Genomic DNA, 21,670 nt, shown 5'->3' with positions numbered 1-21,670 from the left:
GCATTAAACTGCCGTTCTTTAGATATAACTATTGGTATCAAAATTCCGTTTTCTAGATTTTCGGTTACTATTGAGCCGGGTCGCTCCTTACTACAGTTTGTTACCACGAACTGTTTGACAATCACAAGGTGTCAGACAGATTGTATTTAGCTGAGATATATTTATCTTCTACTTAAGTTTAATAGTTTCAGATTGAAAAGAAACTGAAATTTTAATAGTTATATTTTTGTTTGTTTTGTTTGTTATTATTGTCTACTCTGTTTCAAAAATAACTGCGCATTAAATGGGATCCTAGGAAATCACAAGTATATCTATTGCAACCTTTGTACTAAAATTCTAAAAACACTATTTTCTTTCTTCTCAAACAAATCATTGTGCTGACAAGATAAGAATTGTCAAATGGATTAGTCGAAATTAACGGAAAGGAAATTCAAAATTAGTAATATATAAGCAGGGGAAGATAAAGTATGAGGTTCTCTCTAGTTATTCTTCTCGGCTATTTTATAGTTACTGATTCTGCTGAATCTATACCAAATGTTCGACAATCTTTAGGTGAGTTTTGGTTATAGATTTATTACTTAAATAGATAGGAGTTTCTATTGTGTCGGTGGTTTTTTGTCAGATGTTTAATACTTAAAAAGTATTGACGTACTATACTTAAATTAAAAGTATTAATACTTAAAAAGTATTAACACCCAAAATCATCTGACAAAAACAAGTGTTTTTTTGTCAGATATTTAATACTTAAAAAGATACCAGTAACTATAAAAAATCCTTTAGTGTGTTTTGGTCATAGGTTTATTACCTCAGTAGACACGAGATAATCTTTAAAAAAAATTCATTGATTGAGTTATATTACCTGAATAGGTAATAGGTACTATTTAAAAACATGTCATTCAGAGTGTTATGGTGAATTTTGGTCGTAGATTTATTACCTGAACAGATACCAGATACCCCAAGTCATTGGAGGCGTTTTCGTCGTAGATTTATTATGTGAATAGATACCGCATAGTCCTTAGAAAAATAAGTATTGAGTGCGTTCGGACCTTGAACTGTAGGTTTCTATAATTTAACTACCGTTAGCTTAAAACGTATTGCACTCCTTCGTTTCAACCACTCTCAGTGCTTTATCCTCGAACTCAAGTTGAATTTTCCCAACTCCTGTCTCTTATCGGAGTCAACATATAGGTACTTAAAGTGCCAAAGACATCAAAATAAAATTATTTTTGCCACTCGAATCTGCCTGAAAACAAGAATTTTCTATGATTTTTCGGTAGTAAAAGTTATATAAAGTATTATAAATTATCATAATATAAGTTATTATAAAATGTTAAAAGATAGTTTTCTTGCGGAAACGGTTTCATAACTGTTTCCAAACCGAATCGTAAAAAACAATGTGTGGAAGCTAATTTGGTAAATCCGTAAATGCTTTTCGCACGAGATTCCAAGTAAATTATTTAAGTAATCCGTTTAAGTAATCCAAAATTATTTGGTAAATCCGTAAAATTGAAATTGAAATTAGAAATTGAAAGATGTTTTCACATCTTTTGATGTGAAAACACATCTTTGATGTGAATTTAGAAATTGAAAGATGTTTCACTTAGAAATTGAAAGATGCAGAGACTGCAAGTAAATTATTTAAAGATATGTCTGTAAATCTCTATTAGGCAATATTTCATATATTTCTCCATGCTGCTGTCTAATTGTTTGTTTGCATATGCTGCTAGTTAAACTAGCTGAGAATGAAAAAAGGTGTTTTCTGTGTCTTTTGTTATATTTGAACGTGCCATGTGTTCATTTCTTTTATTGGTTTCTGAAGTGAAACAATAAATGCAATATTTGTATTTCATATTTCTTAAGATGTTAGGGATAGTTTATATTTTCTCATGAAGTCCCTGGATTTGAAACTCATCTCTTATAGTTTATTACATAAAAAAAACTAGTTTTTTTAAAAAACTAGTAAAACGCTAGAGCTTAAAAACACTAAAGCTTTTAATTGTTTTAAAAAGCGGAATTGTGGCAAAGAGCGTGAAGAGCGAGGGATTGCGGAGGGGACAACCCATTTCATATACGGAGTAATTTCTGTTCGTTTTAAGTTTTAATGTCGCTCCTTACTTTCAGTTAAAAAAACAAATTTTTTTATGTAATTTCTGAACGTTCTTAAATTAATGCATGTTTGATTTTGGCTCGCCACACTTAAATTATTAAAATGAAATTTGCATATTAATTCCTTTTTTGGCTAAATGGCTTTCTCTTAGTTTTGACCAGACGATTTTGAGAAATAAGGGATGGGGAAGGAGGCCTTGTTGCCATGCAATTTTTCGGTTGCATAAAAAGGCAACTATAAATTTCAATTTTTAACGAATTTTTTTATTAGTAAAAAATATTCGTAACTTAAGAATTAACTTACGTAACAAACTTTTATATTCTTTAATTTTTATTTTAGTATATGAGGGGATTTGTACCCTCGTTAATACCTCGCTCTTTACACTAAATCGTAAGTTTTGTCCCAATTCTTTAAGAATGACCCCTGAATCAGAAAGGCCGTAGAATAAATAGTTGAAATTACTAAAAATACTATAGCATAAAGAGGGAGGTATTTATCTCCTCCTAAATGCCTCGCTCTTTATGCTAAAGTATTTTTAGAACCCCTCATATGCGTAATAATCTCTGTCCGTTTTAAGTTTTAATGCTAGTCTTTACTTTCAATTGAAAAAACTTTTCCACGTTTATTTTTTCATTTTTTTTTATAGTAATTTTAGAAAAACCTGCGCCCTTCTCATTGAATTTCTGTTCCCCCATGAAATATTTCTCCAAGGAAATATCCTCCAACATAGCCCCCTCCCCTCAACCCCACCCCAAAACAAAAAAAGATCCCCTGAAAACGACTGTACAGTTCCCAATAACCATTATTATATGTAAACACTGGTCGAAGTTTGTAACTTGCAGTCCCTCTCCCAGGGACTGTGGGGGAGTAAGTCATTCCCAAAGACACAGTTATTATGGTTTTTGACTATGCGGAATAAAATGGCTATTTCAGAGTTTTGATCCGTTGACTTTGGAGAAAAATGAGCGTGGGAGGGGGCCTAGATGCCCTCCAATTTTCTTTGGCCACCTAAAAAGGGGACTAAAACTTTTCATTTCCGTTAGAATGAGCCCTCTTGCGACATTCTAGGACCACTTGGTCGATACGATGACCCCTGGGAAAAAAACAACAACAAATAAACACGCACCCGTGATTTGTCTTCTGGCAAAAAATACAAAATTCCACATTTTTGTAGATAGGAGCTTGAAAACTTTGCTATAGGGTTCTCTGATACGCCGAAAGCGATGGTGTGATTCTGTGACTTTTAGGGTGTGTTTTCCCCTATTTTCTAAAATAAGGCAAATTTTTTCAGGCTCGTAACTTTTGATGACAAAAACTAAATTTGATGAAACTTATATATTTAAAATCAGCATGAAAATCTGATTCTTTTTATGTATATTTTAGCATCAAAATTCCGTTTTTTAGAGTTTCGTTTACTATTGAGCCGGGTCGCTCCTTACTACAGTTCGTTACCACGAACTGTTTGATCATTCAAGTTCTTCATCTGAATAGAACGTATTTTTCTGTCCATGAATGAAATTCATTTAGTTTGCGATTTGTATCGATAAAAATAGTGTCTGACCATTGATGTTAGATGCCAAGGACTGAAAAATAGGCACTTAGACTTTACAAGAATAAAGGGATGTTGCCCAAAACAATATAGTGCATCAATGGACACAACATGACTTTATATTATGGAAATCAGGCCCACAGGACGCATTATGTTAAATGGTTTCTAACCTAACCTACCCATATGAATAATTTGAGACCAGTGGCTATAGGCTTAAAACTCATACTCCTATGAGTAATAGTTATTCACTATTACCCATACTCCTATGAGTAACTTGAGCGCAGTGCCAATAAAAGATAATTACCCTGGATTAAAGTTTTAGATTTAAGTTTTTTATTGTTTGAAAAAGTAGAGTTGTGAGAAGAAGTCAAACTTTAGCGTAAAGAGCGGGGCATTGAGGAAGGACAGCCCCTTTCATATGAGCCAAAAATAAAAACTTATTTTTTTTATTTCTGAACGTTTTAATTTCTGAACGTTTTTGAATTAATACAGGCTTTGATTTTGGCTCACCGTACTTGAATAATTAAAGCGAAATTTGCATATTAATTTTACTTTTTTTGGCTAAATGGCTTTCTCAAAGTTTTGATTGGACGATTTTGAGAAAAAAAGGGCAGGGAGAGGGGCCTTTTTGCCTTCCAATTTTTTTGGTTACTTAAAAAGGCCACTAGGACTTTTATTTTCATTTACAAATGTTTTCATTAGTAATAAATTTACATAACTTACAAATTAACTTACGTGACGAACTTCTATATTCGTATATTTTTATTACGCATATGAGGAGGTTCGCCCCCTCGTAATCATCTCGCTCTTTACACTAAAGTTCGAATTTTGTTCCAATTCTTTCAGAATGATCCCTGAATCATAAAGGCCGTTTATTTAGAATAAATAGCTCTATTGAAATTACTAAAAATACTTTGGCTTAAAGAGCAAGGTATTGAGGAGGGGACGAACCCCCTCATATACGTAATAACTTCTGTTCGTTTTAATGTTGCTCCTTACCTTCAGTTGAAAAAGCTTGTTTTTCTTATTTAATTTCTGAACGGTTGAATTAATACAGGTTTTGATTTTGCCTCACCGTACCTAAATAATTAAAATGAAATTTGCATATTAATTTTTATTTTTTATTTTTTTGGCTAAATGGCCTTCTCAACCTTTTGATCGGACGATTTCGAGAAAAAAGGGGCAGGGGAGGGGGCCTAGTTGCCTTCCAATTTTTTGGTTCCTTAGAGAGGCCACTAGAACTTTTAATTTTATTTACGAAAGTTTTTATTAGTAATAAATATACGTAACTTACAAATTAACTTACGTAACAAACTTCTATATTCGTATATTTTTATTACGTATATGAGGGGGTTCGCCTTCTTGTCAATATGTCGCTCTTTACACTAAAGTTCTAAACCCCTGAATCGCAAACGCCGTTTAATTAGAATAGATAGATCCTTTGAAATTACTAAAAATACTTAAGCGTAAAGAATTAGGTATTGAGGAGGGGACGAAACTCTTCACATACTTAATAATTTCTGTTTCCCATTATTACCTTGATACCTTGCTTTTTCCGCAAGAAACTTATATTCTAATAATGGGCAACTTACATAAGTTACAATCCTTTCCCTGTGGGCTATGGATGATTTCTCAGCCCCTAAGCTATATCAATTTGAATTTAGGGCTATTTTGAACCAAATGGCTATTTCAAAATTTTTATAACATGCATTTGGGGGGAAAGATACAGGCGGGGGGATGTTGTTACTTTTTGATAATTTTCGATTCTTATAAAGGGCACAATAAATTTCGTTTTTTGATCGAATGAACCTCCTCCAAAATTTATACGATCACGCCTTCCATAGAAGCTTTTTATGTTAACGGTGGGCTGCTAGTATAACTTACAGCCCTTTCCGACAGCGCTGGGGGGGGAGGGGTTCAAACCCGTAACTATAGCTATTTGACATTTTGACAATTTTGAACTGAATGGCTAACTCAAAATTCTAATCGAAAGTATTTAGAAAAAAAAGGTGTGGGGTCCCCGTCTACCATCCGAATACTCTTGACTTTTAAAAATTGAGCCAGAACTTTCAATTTAAATAAAATGAGGCTTTTCAGAATCGTATGATTACTCCTTCCATAAAAACCTTATATATGAACAATTGACAGCTTAAATCTCCTGCCCCGTTGGCAGTGAGAGATTTTGTCAATCCCCGAGGAATGATTATTCTTCACATCATGACTATTTTTGACATAATGGCCACCTAAAAATTTCGATTGGATGCGTTTGAGGAAAAGAGGGCATGAAAGGGGGGGGCTCAATACCCTCCAATCACATTTGACTCGTACAAAAGGCACTAGAAATTATTATTTCAAATTGAATGCCCCCTTCCGAAGTTTAAAACACCACCGCTTGCACACGAAGTCTCCTTGGAGAAAAGTGGAGCCTTATGGCCTTTGGGTTGGTGGAGGGAGGCTAGTTGCCGTCAGATCACTTTTGAGTCTTCAAAAGGGAGCTAGAACTTCCAATTTCTAATCATTTTAGTCCCCTCCGAAGTTTATACGACCACCTTTTCCGTAAACATTTTATATGCCCCCAAGGCATAGGTTACAACGCTTCCCCCAGGTTTCGGGGGGAGGGTTTGTGGACCCCGAAGTTTCGCCATCTGATCGTCGGAACATTTCAAACAAAATGGCTATCTCAATACTTTGATTGAATGCATGTGGGGAAAAGAGGGGGAGGGAGAATATGTCCCCGATCACGTTTGATGCCTCTTAAAAAGGTAAATAGAAATCTCCATTTCCAATCAAATGAGCCGCCTCTGATCTTTATACAACCGCTTAAAAGAAACTTTATTTGCCCCTGGGGCGTAACTTACAGCACTTCCTCCGGGCTCTGGGGGCTGTGCTGACCCCTGAGTTTTGTTATATGATCTTTAAACTATTTTGAACGAAATGGCTATCTCAAAATTGTGATCAGATGCATTTGGTGGGAAAGCGACTTCGCTTTCCCCCGAATTCTTAAAAGGGTACTAGAATTCTAGCGAATTCTTAAAAAAGGTACTAGAAATTCTGATTTACAATTGAATGAGCCCCCTCCGAAGCTTATGCTACCATTCCTTCCATAAAACCCTATATGCTTTCGGGATATAATTTACAACACATGCTCCTTGGTTTTGGTGGGCTTTGTTATCTCTAGAGTCTTCGTCATATAATATTTGGTCTATTTTGAACAAAATAGCTATATAAAAAACTTAATCGGACACATTTGAGGAAAAGAGGGTTGGTGGAGGGGGACTAGTTGCAAACGGATGACTTTTGACTCTTAAAAAGGAAATTGAAACTTTCAGTTTCTAGTCATTTGAGTCCCTTCCGAGGTTTGTACGACCACTTCTTCCTTACAAACTTTATATGCCCCCAGAGATTAAGTTATAACCCTTTTCCCGGACTTTAGAGTGGAGGGGGTTAAGTTGATCTCGAAGTTTTTGTTATCTGACGATTGGACTTTTTCAAATAAACTGGCAATATCAAAATTTTGATTGGATCCATTTTCGGAAAAAATGGTGTTTGTGTGTTTGGGGGAGGGGGGTATATACCCTTCAATCCCTTTTGACTCATAAAGAGGTAATTTAAACTTTCAATTTCTAATCAAATGAGCCACCTCTAACACTTATATGACCTCCCCTTACATCAAAACCTTATATGCGCTCGGGACATAACTTAAAACACTTGCCCGGGCTCTGAGGGGTTTGTGTCGATTATGGAGTTTTTACTGTCCGATTTTCGAACTATTTTTAACAAAATGACTACCTCAAAATTTTATCGGATGTGTTTGAGGAAAAAGGGGGGGGGAGTGGGAGATAGTTGCCACTGGGTCTCTTTTGACTCTTTTAAAGTGAACTAGAATTTTCAATTTCCAATCAAGAGAGTCATCTCTGAAGTTTATACGAGCATCCCGTCTATAAGAACTATATAGGCACCGAGGGGATAACTTACTGTTGTGTCGACCCCGGAGTTTTTTATCGAATATGTCTGGGAAAAAGGAGACTTGGGGGGGTGGGGTGGTTTCCCTTCGATCTCTTTAATTCTTAAAAAGTCAACTAGCACTTTCAATTTTCAATCAAATGTGCCCTCTGAAGTTTACAAGAGCATCCCTTCTAAAAGAGCCATATATGCCCCCATGGCATAGCCTACAACGCCTGCCCCTGGGCCTTAGTTGTTTTTTTTCGACCCGGAGTTTTTATTATCTGATGCTTGAACTATTTTTATCAAAATGCCTATCACAAAATTTTTATTGGATGGGTTTGGGGAAAAAGGGCGTGGGGGACCTAGTTGCCCTCTGATATCTCTTTTGACTCTTAAAAAGTTAACAAAAACTTTCAATTTCCAATCAAATTAGCCTTTTCTGAAGTTTATACAAGCATCCCTTCTATAAGAATCATATATGCCCCTAGGGCATTTCTACTAACGCATTGCTCCGGGCCCTGGGGGTTTTGTTGACCACGGAGTTTTTATTATCTGACATCTGAAATATTTTTAACCAAATAGCTATCTCAAAATTTCAATTAGATTTATTTTGTGGAAAAAGGGTGTGGGGGTGCTAATTGCCCTCTGGTCACTTTTGACTCTTATATGAAGTGCCTCTGGGAAAAAATTATAAATAAATAAATAATAAAACATTGAAGCCGTATGGCCTTTACTAGAGGTACCTCTGAAAATTGAGCTCCTGTGTGCTCCTACTTCTTTAAGACATATATCAAACAGTTCGTGGTAACGAACTGTACTTAAGGAGCTACCCGGCTCAATAGTAACCGAAATTCCAAAAAACGGAATTTTGATATTAATAGTTACATCAAAAGAATCGTATTTTCATGCTGATTTTAAATATATAAGTTTCACTAAGTTTAGTTTTACCCATCAAAAGTTGCGAGCTTGAGAAAATTTGTGCTGTTTTAGAAAATAGGGGGAAATACCCCCTAAAAGTCATAGAATCTTAACAAAAATCGCACCATCAGATTCAGCGTATCAGAGAACATTACTATAGAAGCCCCAAGCTTTCAAGCTCCTATCTACAAAAATATAGTGTCGACCCAGTGGTCCTAGAATTTCGCGAGAAGTCTAATTCTAACGGAAATTAAAAGTTCTAGTGCCCTTCTTAAGTGACCCCAAAAAGTGGAGGGCACTTAGGCCCCCTCTCACGCTCACCAGATTAAGATTTTGAGATAGCCATTTTGTTCAGCATAGTCAAAAAACCTAATAACTGTGTCTTTGAGGACGACTTAATCTCCCCCAGTCCTCGGGGGAGGGGCTGCAAGTTGCAAACTTTGAGTATTGTTTACATATAGTAATGGTTATTGGGAAGTGTACATACGTTTTCAGGGGGCCTTTTTCGCGTTGGGGGGACGATGGGTCGGTGGGGGGTGGGAGGTCACGTAGGAAAATCTTTCCATGGAGGAATTTATCATGAGGGAAGAGAATTTCCATGAAGGGGGTGCAGGATTTTCTAGCATTCTTAAAAAAAAAAACAACCAATGACCAAATAAATAAAAAAAAAAATGTCTTTTTCAACTGGAAGTAAGGAGCAGCATTAAAACTTAAAGGGGTTCGTCTCCTTAATACCTCGCTTTTTGCGCTAAGCTAGTTTTAGTAATTTTAACTATTTATTCTACGACCTTTGTGTTTCAGGGGTCATACTTAAAGAATTGGGACAAAATTCAAGCTATAATGTAAAGAGAGAGGTATTGACGAGGAGAGAGAGAGAGGTATTGACGAGGGGATTTAGGAGGGGAGAGAGGGAAAGAGAGAAGTATCATATACGTAAAAAAAATACAAATATAGAAGTTCGTTACGTAAGTTAATTTGTAATTTACGTATATTTATATTATTAATAAAAGCGTTCGTAAAAAAATAAAAGTTCTAGTTGCCTTTTTAAGTTACCAAAAATTGGAGGGCAACTAGGCCTCCTCCCCCACCTCTTTTCTTTATCACAATCGTCTGATTAAAACAATTAGAAAGGCATTTAGCCAAAAAATAATAATATGCAAATTTCCTTTTAATTATTCATGTGTGGTGAGCCAAAATCCAAACATTCATTAATTCAAAAACGTTCAGAAATTAAATAAAAAAAGCAAGTTTTTTTTAACGGCAAGTAAGGAGCGACATCAAAACTTAAAACGAACAGAAATTATTCCGTATATGAAAGGGTTGTCCCCTCCTCAACGCCTCGTTCTTTACCCTAAAGTTTTTTGTTTTTAAAAAATTAGAGTTGTGAGAAAGAGTCAAACTTTAGCGTAAAGAGCGGGGCGTTGAGGAGGGGATAATCCCTTTCATTTACGGAATAATTTCTGTTCGTTTTAAGTTTTTATGCCACTCCTTACTTGCAGGTAAAAAAAACTTTTTTTTATATTTAATAATTGTATAAGTTTCTACTTAACCAATGAACAATGATTTCAATAGTATTGCCATTGGTAATTTAGCAAATCTGCTGTCTAAGCGAACTTAATAGTTTCATTTCTGAAATTGGAGCAGCAACTCGGTTTTCTGCTACCCAAGAAATGTAAAGGTCTTAAAAATAGGGAGGCCAGTTGCTAATTTCGGTCCCCTAGGCAGCTTATTTACTTAGACTTATTTCCTTCCATGCTGGTTGGCACATACGGCTACAACGGTGCCTCTCCGCGACGACATCTGAAGACTTTGCAGCCACAGGCGAAGCAAAGATCCTCAGGGTAATCACTAAAGGAATGCGGGTGACATGATGACGCCTCCATGTACACAGGATCCAAATGGAATCATTACTTAATAAGAGAGTAAAGCTTAGAAAACGAGGCTCAATAGTATATATAAAGTAAATAGAGAGCAAATCAAGATTGATATATTACTTATAAATAGCCCCATTCAGAATCCAAAAATGTGAAGTTATAAGAATTAAATATTATTTAAAAAAATATTAATGGCTGCTCCACCTTATGCACAATGAGACACAACATCTGAGCTGTTTTTTTACTGAAATTCTATTATTGAATTTTTTTTACTTACACTGGGTTTTTGAATTAGTAAGCTGCTATCCCGAGTTAAAATCCCGATTTAAAGCTGCTACCTGGGAGTCAAAGGTCAGAATTTAAAAAATGTGAAATTATAAGAATTAAACATTATTTAAAAAAATATTAATGGCTGCTCCACCTTATGCACAATGAGACACAACATCTGAGCTGTTTTTTTACTGAAATTCTATTATTGAATTTTTTTTACTTACACTGGGTTTTTGAATTAGTAAGCTGCTATCCCGAGTTAAAATCCCGATTTAAAGCCGCTACCTGGGAGTCAAAGGTCAGAATTTAGTGAATACTCCATGTAGGTTTTAAAATTGTGCGTACATTTTGGTATTAGATTGTTATTACCGATTGAAACATTTTTAGATTAAATTTGCAAAATAATATTTGTATGCATTATTAACAGGGACATATACGGTTGACCGAAATGGAATTACTGTGTCAGGATTGTCGTCGGGGGGTGCTATGGCTGTTCAACTTCATGTTGCCTTCTCTGAACTATTTACTGGAGTTGGTGTATTTGCTGGAAGTAAGTTTATTTTCCTTTCTCCTTTTTCGTTTTTTATTTTATATTTTTTTTATTCCTAGTGACATTTCATGCTTGATGACTCCAATAGTGATACTTAATGTCAACAAGAATAAATACGGAGAATGAATATCTATATTTAAGACTGAATAGATATTGAGACCCAAATTTCGGGTGTTAGTGTGAAGTCAGTTCCTATTATCTATCATTTTTCATTTTACTCATCCTAGAAAATTGTAAAAATTACTACTTATGGTTGTTTGGCCCCAGGAGCTTATCTAATTGGTGGCTAAATCTTAAACAAAACAAAACACAAGAATACTGTAGTAACATAGAATATACACTAGAATGCGCTAGAATATATTGAAGGCGAAAAAAAAAATACTCAGAAAATCCTGTTCAACATCAGATATTGAAGAAGAAAATGCACGCTAGAATACAGTAAAAAACACAAATTAAAGAGATAACATGAAAGTAGAGAAAGTAGAGAAATCATTGAATAACACACCTAAACAATCAAAGCTAATCGGATCATAAAAAATATTGACTAGCAGTAACAATAGAAAAATCAAAAATCTCTAAAGTTAATTTTAAAGGAAGTGGGGATGGAGATTCTGATTTGGATAGAGTACCAAAGTGGAATCGACTAAAAAATGAGGGGTATTAGCGAAAACAACTCGCCATGAATAATAACGTAGCAGTAAGGAGACCTTGAGTGATTAGGACATGGTAACCTAACAATGGACAAGTAATGGCTCTTCAGACTTAGACATCCAGCAAAGAATATATAAGGCGCAGTTTGTTTTCGCATTCCTTCGAAAGCCCCTTTGAGCCGGAAATTTCCGGTCTGACTAAAAGTCGAATCTATACGGCCATGATCCGAACCATCCGACCTCTATGGATGCGAAACTTGGTCCTTGAAGCTTCAACACGAGAGAGCACTAGCTGCTTTCAACAGAGCGTCCTTGAAGCTTCAACACGAGAGAGCACTAGCTGCTTTCGAACATGGATCCTTGAAGCTTCAACACGAGAGAGCACTAGCTGCTTTCGAACATGGATCCTTGAAGCTTCAACACGAGAGAGCACTAGCTGCTTTCGAACATGGATCCTTACGCCAAATACTTAGAATTCGCCAGTAAGATCGTATATCTAACTCCGATATTTGCCAACTCTGCAAGATTAGAAGAGATGTTGCTACCACTGGTGGTCTTTGCAGGTCACGTCCTGCAAAGACCACCAGAATATCTGCCCCGTCGAATCCTTCTAGTTGAGCCCTACGACTCTTGGAACAGGCATGAAGGAGGGCAAAAGAAGAACTGGTGGACCTTTATCAAGTCTGACCTGGATCCCATTATTGGCTTTAAGAAATTTGGACATAGATGGTTGGCCCAGTGGCTCCCGTTCGCAGTTGGCAGAAGATCGTAAAACCTGGTCCAAAGAGGTCACAAGGATCCTGGATGCTGGGCAAGGCGGAAACGCCTGACTCCCGCCACAAGTACAAGTAAGTACAACTATATGAGCTCCTTTGTATGCTGAGTGGCATGCTAAACTTGCGGTGTTTCTTTGTTTTCTTAAAGATTATATGCTGGAACAGCAATTTTTGACTTTATGAATGAACTAATGTGTTTTATTGCCCGCTTTAAAGTTATAAAATCACTAAAAAGTACTTATATAAAACTACCGAAGTGAGAAACAAAACAGAAACCTTAAAATGCAGTAAAAACAAGACCAGAATGTATATTTATTTTTATCCAATGAGGAAAAAAGGAAGGACTAAACCTAAGAAGAAGAAATGATCATATTTTCAAGTAGAGCAGAAAAGCTGTTCTGTTTTGGGAAGACTGAAGAGACAGGAAGAAAATATGACAATATGACATATATGAAAATGCATGCTAATTCACAGAAACTTGTTCGATCAATGAAAGTTTACAAGGTTGAGAAAGAAGGCTGAAACCTTACTGATAACACAAGGGAGTAGGTTACTAAAAGATATAGTAACCCACAGATATAGCCTAGAATAAATAAAGAAAGTCTTGTGACACCTTAGAAGGAATTCTTACACCGTCTGTAGAACGGAATTAGATCATAGGTTTGAAAACTCTGAGGTATCTAATTTTTCGTGTCATGGGATAACTTTAGCTGCTTTAGGCTACAAAGTTCAGGGGAAACACACCATTTTCTTTAAGAATCATTTTTACACCATTTCTCACATCCTTTTTTTTTTTATAATAAAATGCTTTAAGAAATTTGATGTAATTAATCAGGTGTAAAGTGGGCTCTTAAACCAAAAAGCTCCCATAAAAAAGCTCCCAAAAAAGCTCCATAAAGCTCTTAAACCAAAAGGAAAAATCCTTTTGAGGAGAACTGCAATTAAATCCTAGGATCTGTAAACTGACTTTTAGATGGATTAGAAACTATATTAGCAGCTTCAACTCCATCATTAGTAAAAGAAAGAAAGGAAAGATTGATCCTTTAGGAAAATGCCCCTTACTGCTTTTGCAGGTGAGCCCCCTGGAGGAGGTACTAGTTACAAAATACTTGATAGAAGAATTTAAGCAAACTTTCTTTCCATACCGTTCCTGTCAGTGTTCCAACAATGCAGCAAAGAGAGCGACTCAAATTTCCTGCAAGAAAGAGCTTCATTAATTGTAGTTTATATTTGACGAACGTTTCTTCACATCCTTGTGCAAAATTAAATCTTCTTTGAAAACCTCAAAGAACTTGTCAAAAGATATTTATATATTTTTTTTGTAACTAACTAAATTTTAGATATCCCATCTCCAGCAGACCTAACTGAATAGATACTACTTCTGTTTCGTGCATTTTGACGCAAATGACGTAAATTATTCATGGATATTTTGAGTCTAGGCCCTCCTTTTGTTTTTGCAGCGAAAAATGCCGCTCTGTTAACGTCTATGGGTGACAACTAATCTGTCTCTCGTCAACTTTTCATTCCTTTCTACTTTTGAACTGTATGAGACAAGTCACACTGTTCCAAAGGATCAAAATCAAATAAATAATAAATAATCAATAACAATAAATAAATAATAAATATATTAAAATAATGATATATAATAAATTATTAAACAATAATAAATATTAATAAATATCAAGTAAATAATAAATAAATAAAATAAAAAAATAAAAAAATAATAAATATTAAATAATAATATAATAAAAAAATAAATAAATAAATAACTAATAAAATAAATCAAATAAAAAATCCAAATAAATTTGTAAAAAAATCCGTGGCTAGGATTTTTGTTGGAGGGAGGGTTTCGGGGGTGGAGGTACAAAACAAAATATAAAACTATTTTCCACAGGGGGGAGGGGTATTCTCCTCAGGGCTATTTTTTGCGTTGGGTGTTTTCCGGGGGGGGGGGTTAACGCCAGCTACCGATGGATCATTGGTGGTAGCTTTAACTTTCAATGATGCACTGATGATCTAATAAATTATAATATGCTTGAACAAGAGTATTCTCCGAATTGAGTGCTAAAATCATAGCTACAAATATTTTTTTTTGTGAAATTAAAGAATGTAATAATGGAAAGTAAATTCATATTAGCAAAAATAAGAAGTGATGAACAGATCAAAAGAACGAAGAACGGTAAACAAAATGGGTGGAGATGGTGAGATCACTGCAATACTAATGCTCTTTTACAAGCAAATTATTTCCAAGGATTCAAAATGTCGCCCATCCACCCAACGCCCAGAAATGGCGGGCTTGTTTAACCCCTTTAAAGACGTCCAGAGCAAAGTTCTGGTCAATATTTATTGCGCTGAAAAAAGATTTCATGCTTTAAAATATTAATTGTAAACCCGTATCTCCACTCACTATTGTGTCATCAGATACTGGCAGGGTTTTAGATATTGATGAGGCAGTTATCGCCATACAAAGTACTTTCACTGACAAAAGCTATAATAACCGTAATACTGTAATATCGCTTTTGCTTTTTTGACACCGTAAGCGGGTCTTTAAACAACGGCACAATCACATACTTTGGTGATTCTTCAAGATCCTTTTGAATACGACTGTGGAATAATCTTTATTTATTTTAGTATCACATTAACAGCATTTGATGGCTATACGGTTGGGTCTGGTTACAGAGACATTACGCTTCTTACTTGAGAATTTCACTTGGAAATTTCAAAGAAAATATCAGAACAACTACCATCCAAGCTAATTTCACAAAACCACGAGTACGTTACTCAGAACAAACGTAACTATGCACAAAATTCTACTTCGCCTCTCTTTTCAAACTCGTTTCGAACTGGCTAAATGACTGACAAAAATAGAGTCTAATAATTTTTTTTTTACTATTTTCCGAAGGTGCTGTACACCTAACTTGGGTAAGATGAAGGAATGGTAACTCCAATTCGTAAGAGACGTCGAAAGGGGGTGGAAAAACTTACAGAACAGATTAAATAGCAAGGCCTATAAGCCTAGAAGGTATTTTATCTAGCCAAATCTTTCGGAGGTTCTCAGCAACATTTGAGAGTCCTCACTAAACATAGTTTGCGAACAGGCTATGCCAAATTATACAGCTGTGCATGTTGTGTATGAGCAAAGATGAGTCAATGGATGGAATACATTATTCTTCTCCTCGACCATTTACGAAACAATTTTCTCTGTTGGATCTTTTTTGCTGGATATTCACCAATAGATACAAAAAAAAAGCTGAAATAACATCGTTTTCGATATCGATATTTACGTTTCGATATAAATTTTGGTGCGATATATCGATATCAATGTTCAATATCGCCCAACACTAATCCAAACCAATGCAATTCAATACCAGGATGGACCTAATGCTCGAATTCTCCAAGTCTAGTTACGGATCAAATAGGAGCCAAGAAAAAACTTGGACAAATTTAGTGACAAACCAAGACGAGTAAGACCACCAAAATTCATTGTTTTTAAACTGCCTACAACAACAAAATTAGTGAATTTTTAATGAATTGCAATATGAGTCCAATGGATTGTAATGAACATGTCAAATTACTCGATTTGCAAATGATAGAACTAACAAATTCACCAAATTCGTTCTGTAGCTGCGAAAGGGAAATATATGAACATCTTAAATCACTGAATTTACAAATAGGTGGAACTAGTGCTATAGAACTACCAAGTTCACCAAAAATCGGTAACAGATGGAAGCCAAGTGAACAAGTCAAATTACCAAATTTGCAAAAGACTGGAACTACTACGATACAACTACCGAATTCACCGCATACGATAACGAATAGGAACCAAATGAACGCGTTTAATCACCGAATTTCAATTAGGGGGAACTAGTGTGATAAAACTACCGAATCCACATAAATTGGGTAGCGAATGGGAATTAAATACATACGTTATGTATTTCACATACGTTACATACGTAACGTATGTATTTCACATACGTTACATACGTAAATATCACTATATAGAAATAGATGGAAAAGAAATATTACAAACGGGCATCGTAGCTTCGCCAGGAACGCTGCTCCTTCCCGTTCCTTCCTTGGGACCCCCCCCCCATGCTGCTATGTATTGCTGGTAAAATGAAGAACTTCAAGTTAACGCAAATACTGAAATACATTCATCAATATAAGCCTCTAGAGTCCTCTCCACCTTGTTCTTCCATGGATGATTTTAGTGTAGAGGCTATAACTGACAGACAAATAAAAAATGGTCGGACAATTCTCTGATCCAAAAAACAGAAACTAGGAAAACTTGAAGTTGAGAGAGTAAGAAAGAGAAAATTGTTTTCAATTAGTGGGGCAGATCCCTTGGTGGGATCTATTCTAGTAACGAATAATATAGTTGGAACAAGATCAGAAGGAGAAATTACATCTAAAAGAGAATCACACGCTGCATCAGACCTAAAGTTTATCAGGTTTATCAGTAAACACCAAGGACAGAAACATGGTTTTTAATAAAAGCGATTATTACATCACAGTTGAGAAAGGATATTACAAAAATATTAATGGAAAAGGAAGGTGGCGATTTTTGTACCCTCCTTTCAAGTCTAAGGATTTTAATACGATCTACTATAAGTTAAAAACTGGAACTATTTTACTTAACGCTGATCTTTTTAAATGGGGAATTCACCTCTCCCCACTATGTAGAAATTGCTGTCAGACGGTGGAAACAGACACTCAACATGTGCTATTTGACTGCATCCCAGGAGATAACGATTCCAGGAGACTGAGGAATTACTGCCATCAATTAAAGATACCCCATAACTTTTGATGCTCTCATCAATTGCTCCCTGTCACATGAATTAGAAGCTATTATCTATAGGTTGATGATATTAATCCTGAAAAGACGCCATTATTACTAGCAGCACATTGCTTGTTATCAACCGGCAGATTTTTTTTTCTAGGAATATTGCCATAAGCTTTCAATAATCAGTGAAGGTATTCCTTTAATGTGTAAGAGGTGAATGGACATCCTACTGATCCACAGACCTCATAAACATAAGATGAAGAAGAAGATTCTGATATCTGTTCAATCTTTAGTTTATGCAGATTTTTTTCTTATTACGAAAAGTTTTAACCCGTTGCTCAGACGGTACAAATTAATCTCTTGCGGTACAATTGCTCCCTATTGCTCCCTATCACATGCATTGGAAGCTATTATTTATAGGTTGATGATATCAATCCTGAAAAGAAGCCATTATTACTAGCAACACGTTGCTTGTTATCAACAGGCAGATTTTTTTCTAGGAATATCGCCATAAGCTTTCAATAATCAGTGAAAATATTCCTTTAATGTCTAAGAGGTGAATGGACATCCTACTGATCCACAGACTTCATAAAAATAAGAAGAAGAAGGTGGCTGTTTATAAAAATGGTAAACAGTATCACACTACAAAGTCTCAATATGTAAATTTATTATCAATGAATATACATTTCATTTGTTTTATATTAGATTTAAGGTAGGCTTTAGGTCGAGTGTTCTAGTAAACGATTTGAAATAGCCTTTCATTTTGACGCAATATATTTGATCATTTGGTGAATATTATCTCTCTTAACTAATCTAAACTAGTCAATTATACATGTCTTATTTTGAATGAGTCTGATGTTGGCTGAACTTTTTATGCAATAGATCTTGGTATTATTTAAATCTCGGCGTTAGCTAATTCTAAATGTGAAAAAAGCCTCGAGTCAATCCTAAAAGGCACTTCAGGGTATTTTCCATACCCAAGCACATAAGCAAATTCACCCAAAATGACAGAAATTTTTCCAACAGGGGATTGTGATAAAAGCCGTAAATAAGCTCTAAAATTACATACGACATCTGCTGCATACGACAGTTCCTACGACGATTCAATACGACAATTCCTACGACAATACGATTACGATTCAATACGACGATACGTCGTATTATACTACGACAATACGATTCAATACGACAATTCCTACGACAATTCAATACGACAATTCCTACGACAATACGATTACGATTCAATACGACGATACGTCGTATTATACTACGACAATACGACAATACCATTCAATACGACAATTCCTACGACAATTCAATACGACGATTAAAAAAATTCCTTTCCTTGAAAACCGGATAATAACACAGATATTTTCGTCGCAACGTTTTCTTAGATATCTTCATTACAAGGATAGACAAACATTTGAAATAGAAGAAAATACTCAAACAAAGTAAATTGACCCCCCTTCCTAACAAAAAAGGGTGTGTTTGGGGGAGGGACTGAGGCTGGATAAAACACTTTGCATTTCGTAAACTTGAATATTTTGAACATATAGGCTCCTACTGTGCTTATGATCCATTCACAGTTAAGTAGAGAGGTAAATCACGAATGTTGCCATGTCACCAAACTAGAAGATTTGCAATATCTTAGGAATGGCGTTTGCCTTGAGTTTTTTCACTTAATCTTCAGAGCAAGAAGGAAGATTGTTAATTGGAATACTGATTGCTTGTGATTCAGATTGGGGTTGAACTTGAAATCTGATAGAGAAAATTTTGGCATTTTTGTATTTTCTTGTTTTAGACACCATTTTCTTTAGCAGCATCGCTTTTCTTCTAATTGAAAGACAAATCCTGTAAATACGAGTATTTTTGGCAATGAAATATCGCAAAAAACATTGAAATGAATAAAATATGGTCCATCTGCTTTTATTTTCAAGAAATGGTGATTAAGATATGGGAAAAGTGAAAATCTTTGATTCAATTTGCTTGTACTTACTCCCAACTGTACCCTCTGCTTTATTTTAATCAACACAAAATACCAAAAACTACAAATTACAATCGTTAGATTATTTCTTTGAAATTTAAATAACATAGATTTTCTTTACCCATGGCATGTACCCCCTCTGGCCCACTGAAACGGCTCCAAGTACAATGTTGAATTATATCCAAGTAAATGTCCTTGGTGAAATCTCTACGGGCAGTTGGTAAAAATCCCCAGGAATCTCCCAAAAGATGATGATTCATGGCTGTCATATAATGCCATTTGGATAGTGCCATTCTAATAGTACCCCTTTGGTAACATGTAATAACTAATAAACAATTCATTTCATAAATCTTTTTCACTTTTAGTTCCATATTACTGTGCTAAGGGTCAGTTTTTGCAAACAACATATTGCATGGCGACACCGGGAGTAGTGAATGTTGACAGTTTGATTCAAGCAACTGAAGATTTTGCGAATAGAGGGGGTATAGATCCAACTATAAACATGCAAAATGACAAAGTATATGTGTTCCACGGAACTGCTGATCGTACAGTGTACCCAGGTAAGTTTTATATCATATAGTTACAGTCTGTTTTACACGACATAATCTACGCGGCCATGTTATGCTAGTAGATGTCAGTATATATCCTCATGGTTAGAAAACATACTATATTTGTCTTCATGTGGATATTCGGCTTGAAACAATTTAAACAAATTCTCATCTTCGAAGGATTTACAGCATAAAATCAGACAATTGCTTGCTCTTTCTATTTAAAAGACAAGTAATTTTATTCTCAACCTAACATGTATTTTTGAGGATTAGGCTTTATAAAAAAAAGAAAAATTAATTCATCTTTTCTTGAAATCTATAACGTTGCACGCCTCCTCCTCCCTTCAAAACCCCCCAAAAGGGGGAAATGAAGTCACATTGTGGCCGCTTCATCAGTCATATCACAACCTTCGGATCATATTTAATTAATAAAATACTTATGTTTTGAGGGAATAAAGAGCAACGTTATGAATCAGAAGGGACATTATACTGCGTATAAAGGGGACAACTGTTTCCCTCTATTTCCACTGAATTTTAACTAATGCTAAAATGCAAGTATTTTAGAAAGCTAAATTATAGTCATTAGGTGTTTGCAAGTGCTTTGGTAATTGACTGCCTTTCAGAACTTTTGAGATCAAGCTTTTTGTGTTTAAAGCCAACGTCAGGTTCTTCGTCAGGTTCAACGTCAGGCTCTCTTTCATTGTGGAGGCATTGTGGAAAATAATACCAGCTTCTCATCATATTGATCTTGCATTCTTGACTATTTTTTCCTTATAAGATGACTGCCACCGTCTTAATTTTTCTCAAATTTTCACTCTTTATTTTAAAGTTGTTATTAGTGGCGCTTATGTTCTATTCTGAACTAGACACTACAAATATTTAATTATACTAATCGGTTATGACAAAATTTCTATATTCTATCAATTCTATTCAATATTCTAGCCAAGAGAGAGCGTAGCTTGAAGTCAGCATAAAGCATAACTTAGAACATATAGAGAAGATAGAATAAAATTAATCTTTCAAAGTAACATATCATCAGACAAAAATAGGAACAAATCAAGAGTACAAGCAGCAAAAGGAAGAATAAATAACATTGTGCGATAACAAAACTTCTGCTTCAAATAAAGTTTCAGCTTAGATCACCCCCCCCCCCCCAATGCATATCTATGATTCATACTTTTGGCTACATCTTTGGCTGTACTAAGGGAAAGGGCGCTGGCTCTTCGTGCTAAAGTTTGACTTTAGCATAAAGAGCGAGGCGTTGAGGAGGGGAAAACCCCTTTTATATACGGAATAATATCTGTTCGTTTTAAGTTTTAATGTCGCTTCTTATTTGAAGTTAAAAAACTTGTTTTTTTTAATTTAATTTCTGAACGTTTTTGAATTGCATGTTCTGATTTTGGCTCACCGCACATGAACAAATAAAACGAAAATTGCATATCAATTTTTTTTTTTTGCTAAAAACACTCCTCATAGCTTTGATTCGACGATTTTTGTAAAAAAGGGTTAGGGAAGAAGGCCTAGTTGCCCTCCAATTTTGGGTTACTTAAATATCAACTAGATTTTTCATTTTTTTCACGAACGTTTTTGTTAGTAATAAACATACGTACCTTACGAATTAACTCACTTGAAATTACTAAAAGTACTTTTGCGTAAAGCGCGAGGTATTTAGGAGGAGATAAATCCCTCATATGTGTAATAATTGCTGTTCGTTTT

General features: G+C 35.2%; 1 protein-coding gene across 1 annotated transcript in view; it reads left to right on the top strand.

Moving 5' to 3' along the window:
- Positions 1-376: 376 nt before the first annotated feature.
- The window catches only part of LOC136041514 (uncharacterized), a 56,145-nt gene continuing 34,851 nt past the window's right edge, over positions 377-21,670 (top strand). The window contains exons 1-3 of the mRNA XM_065726220.1: positions 377-552; positions 11,091-11,213; positions 19,772-19,966. Of these exons, the coding sequence (XP_065582292.1) occupies positions 468-552; positions 11,091-11,213; positions 19,772-19,966 (403 nt within the window). The 5' untranslated portion in view covers positions 377-467. The remainder of the gene's footprint in view (positions 553-11,090; positions 11,214-19,771; positions 19,967-21,670) is intronic.

Source organism: Artemia franciscana, unplaced genomic scaffold (genome assembly GCF_032884065.1).
Source record: "Artemia franciscana unplaced genomic scaffold, ASM3288406v1 PGA_scaffold_23, whole genome shotgun sequence".
Classification (NCBI taxonomy): Eukaryota; Metazoa; Arthropoda; class Branchiopoda; order Anostraca; family Artemiidae; genus Artemia; species Artemia franciscana.
Note: the sequence above shows the minus strand (reverse complement) of the source record. Positions and strands in the feature narration are given on the sequence as shown.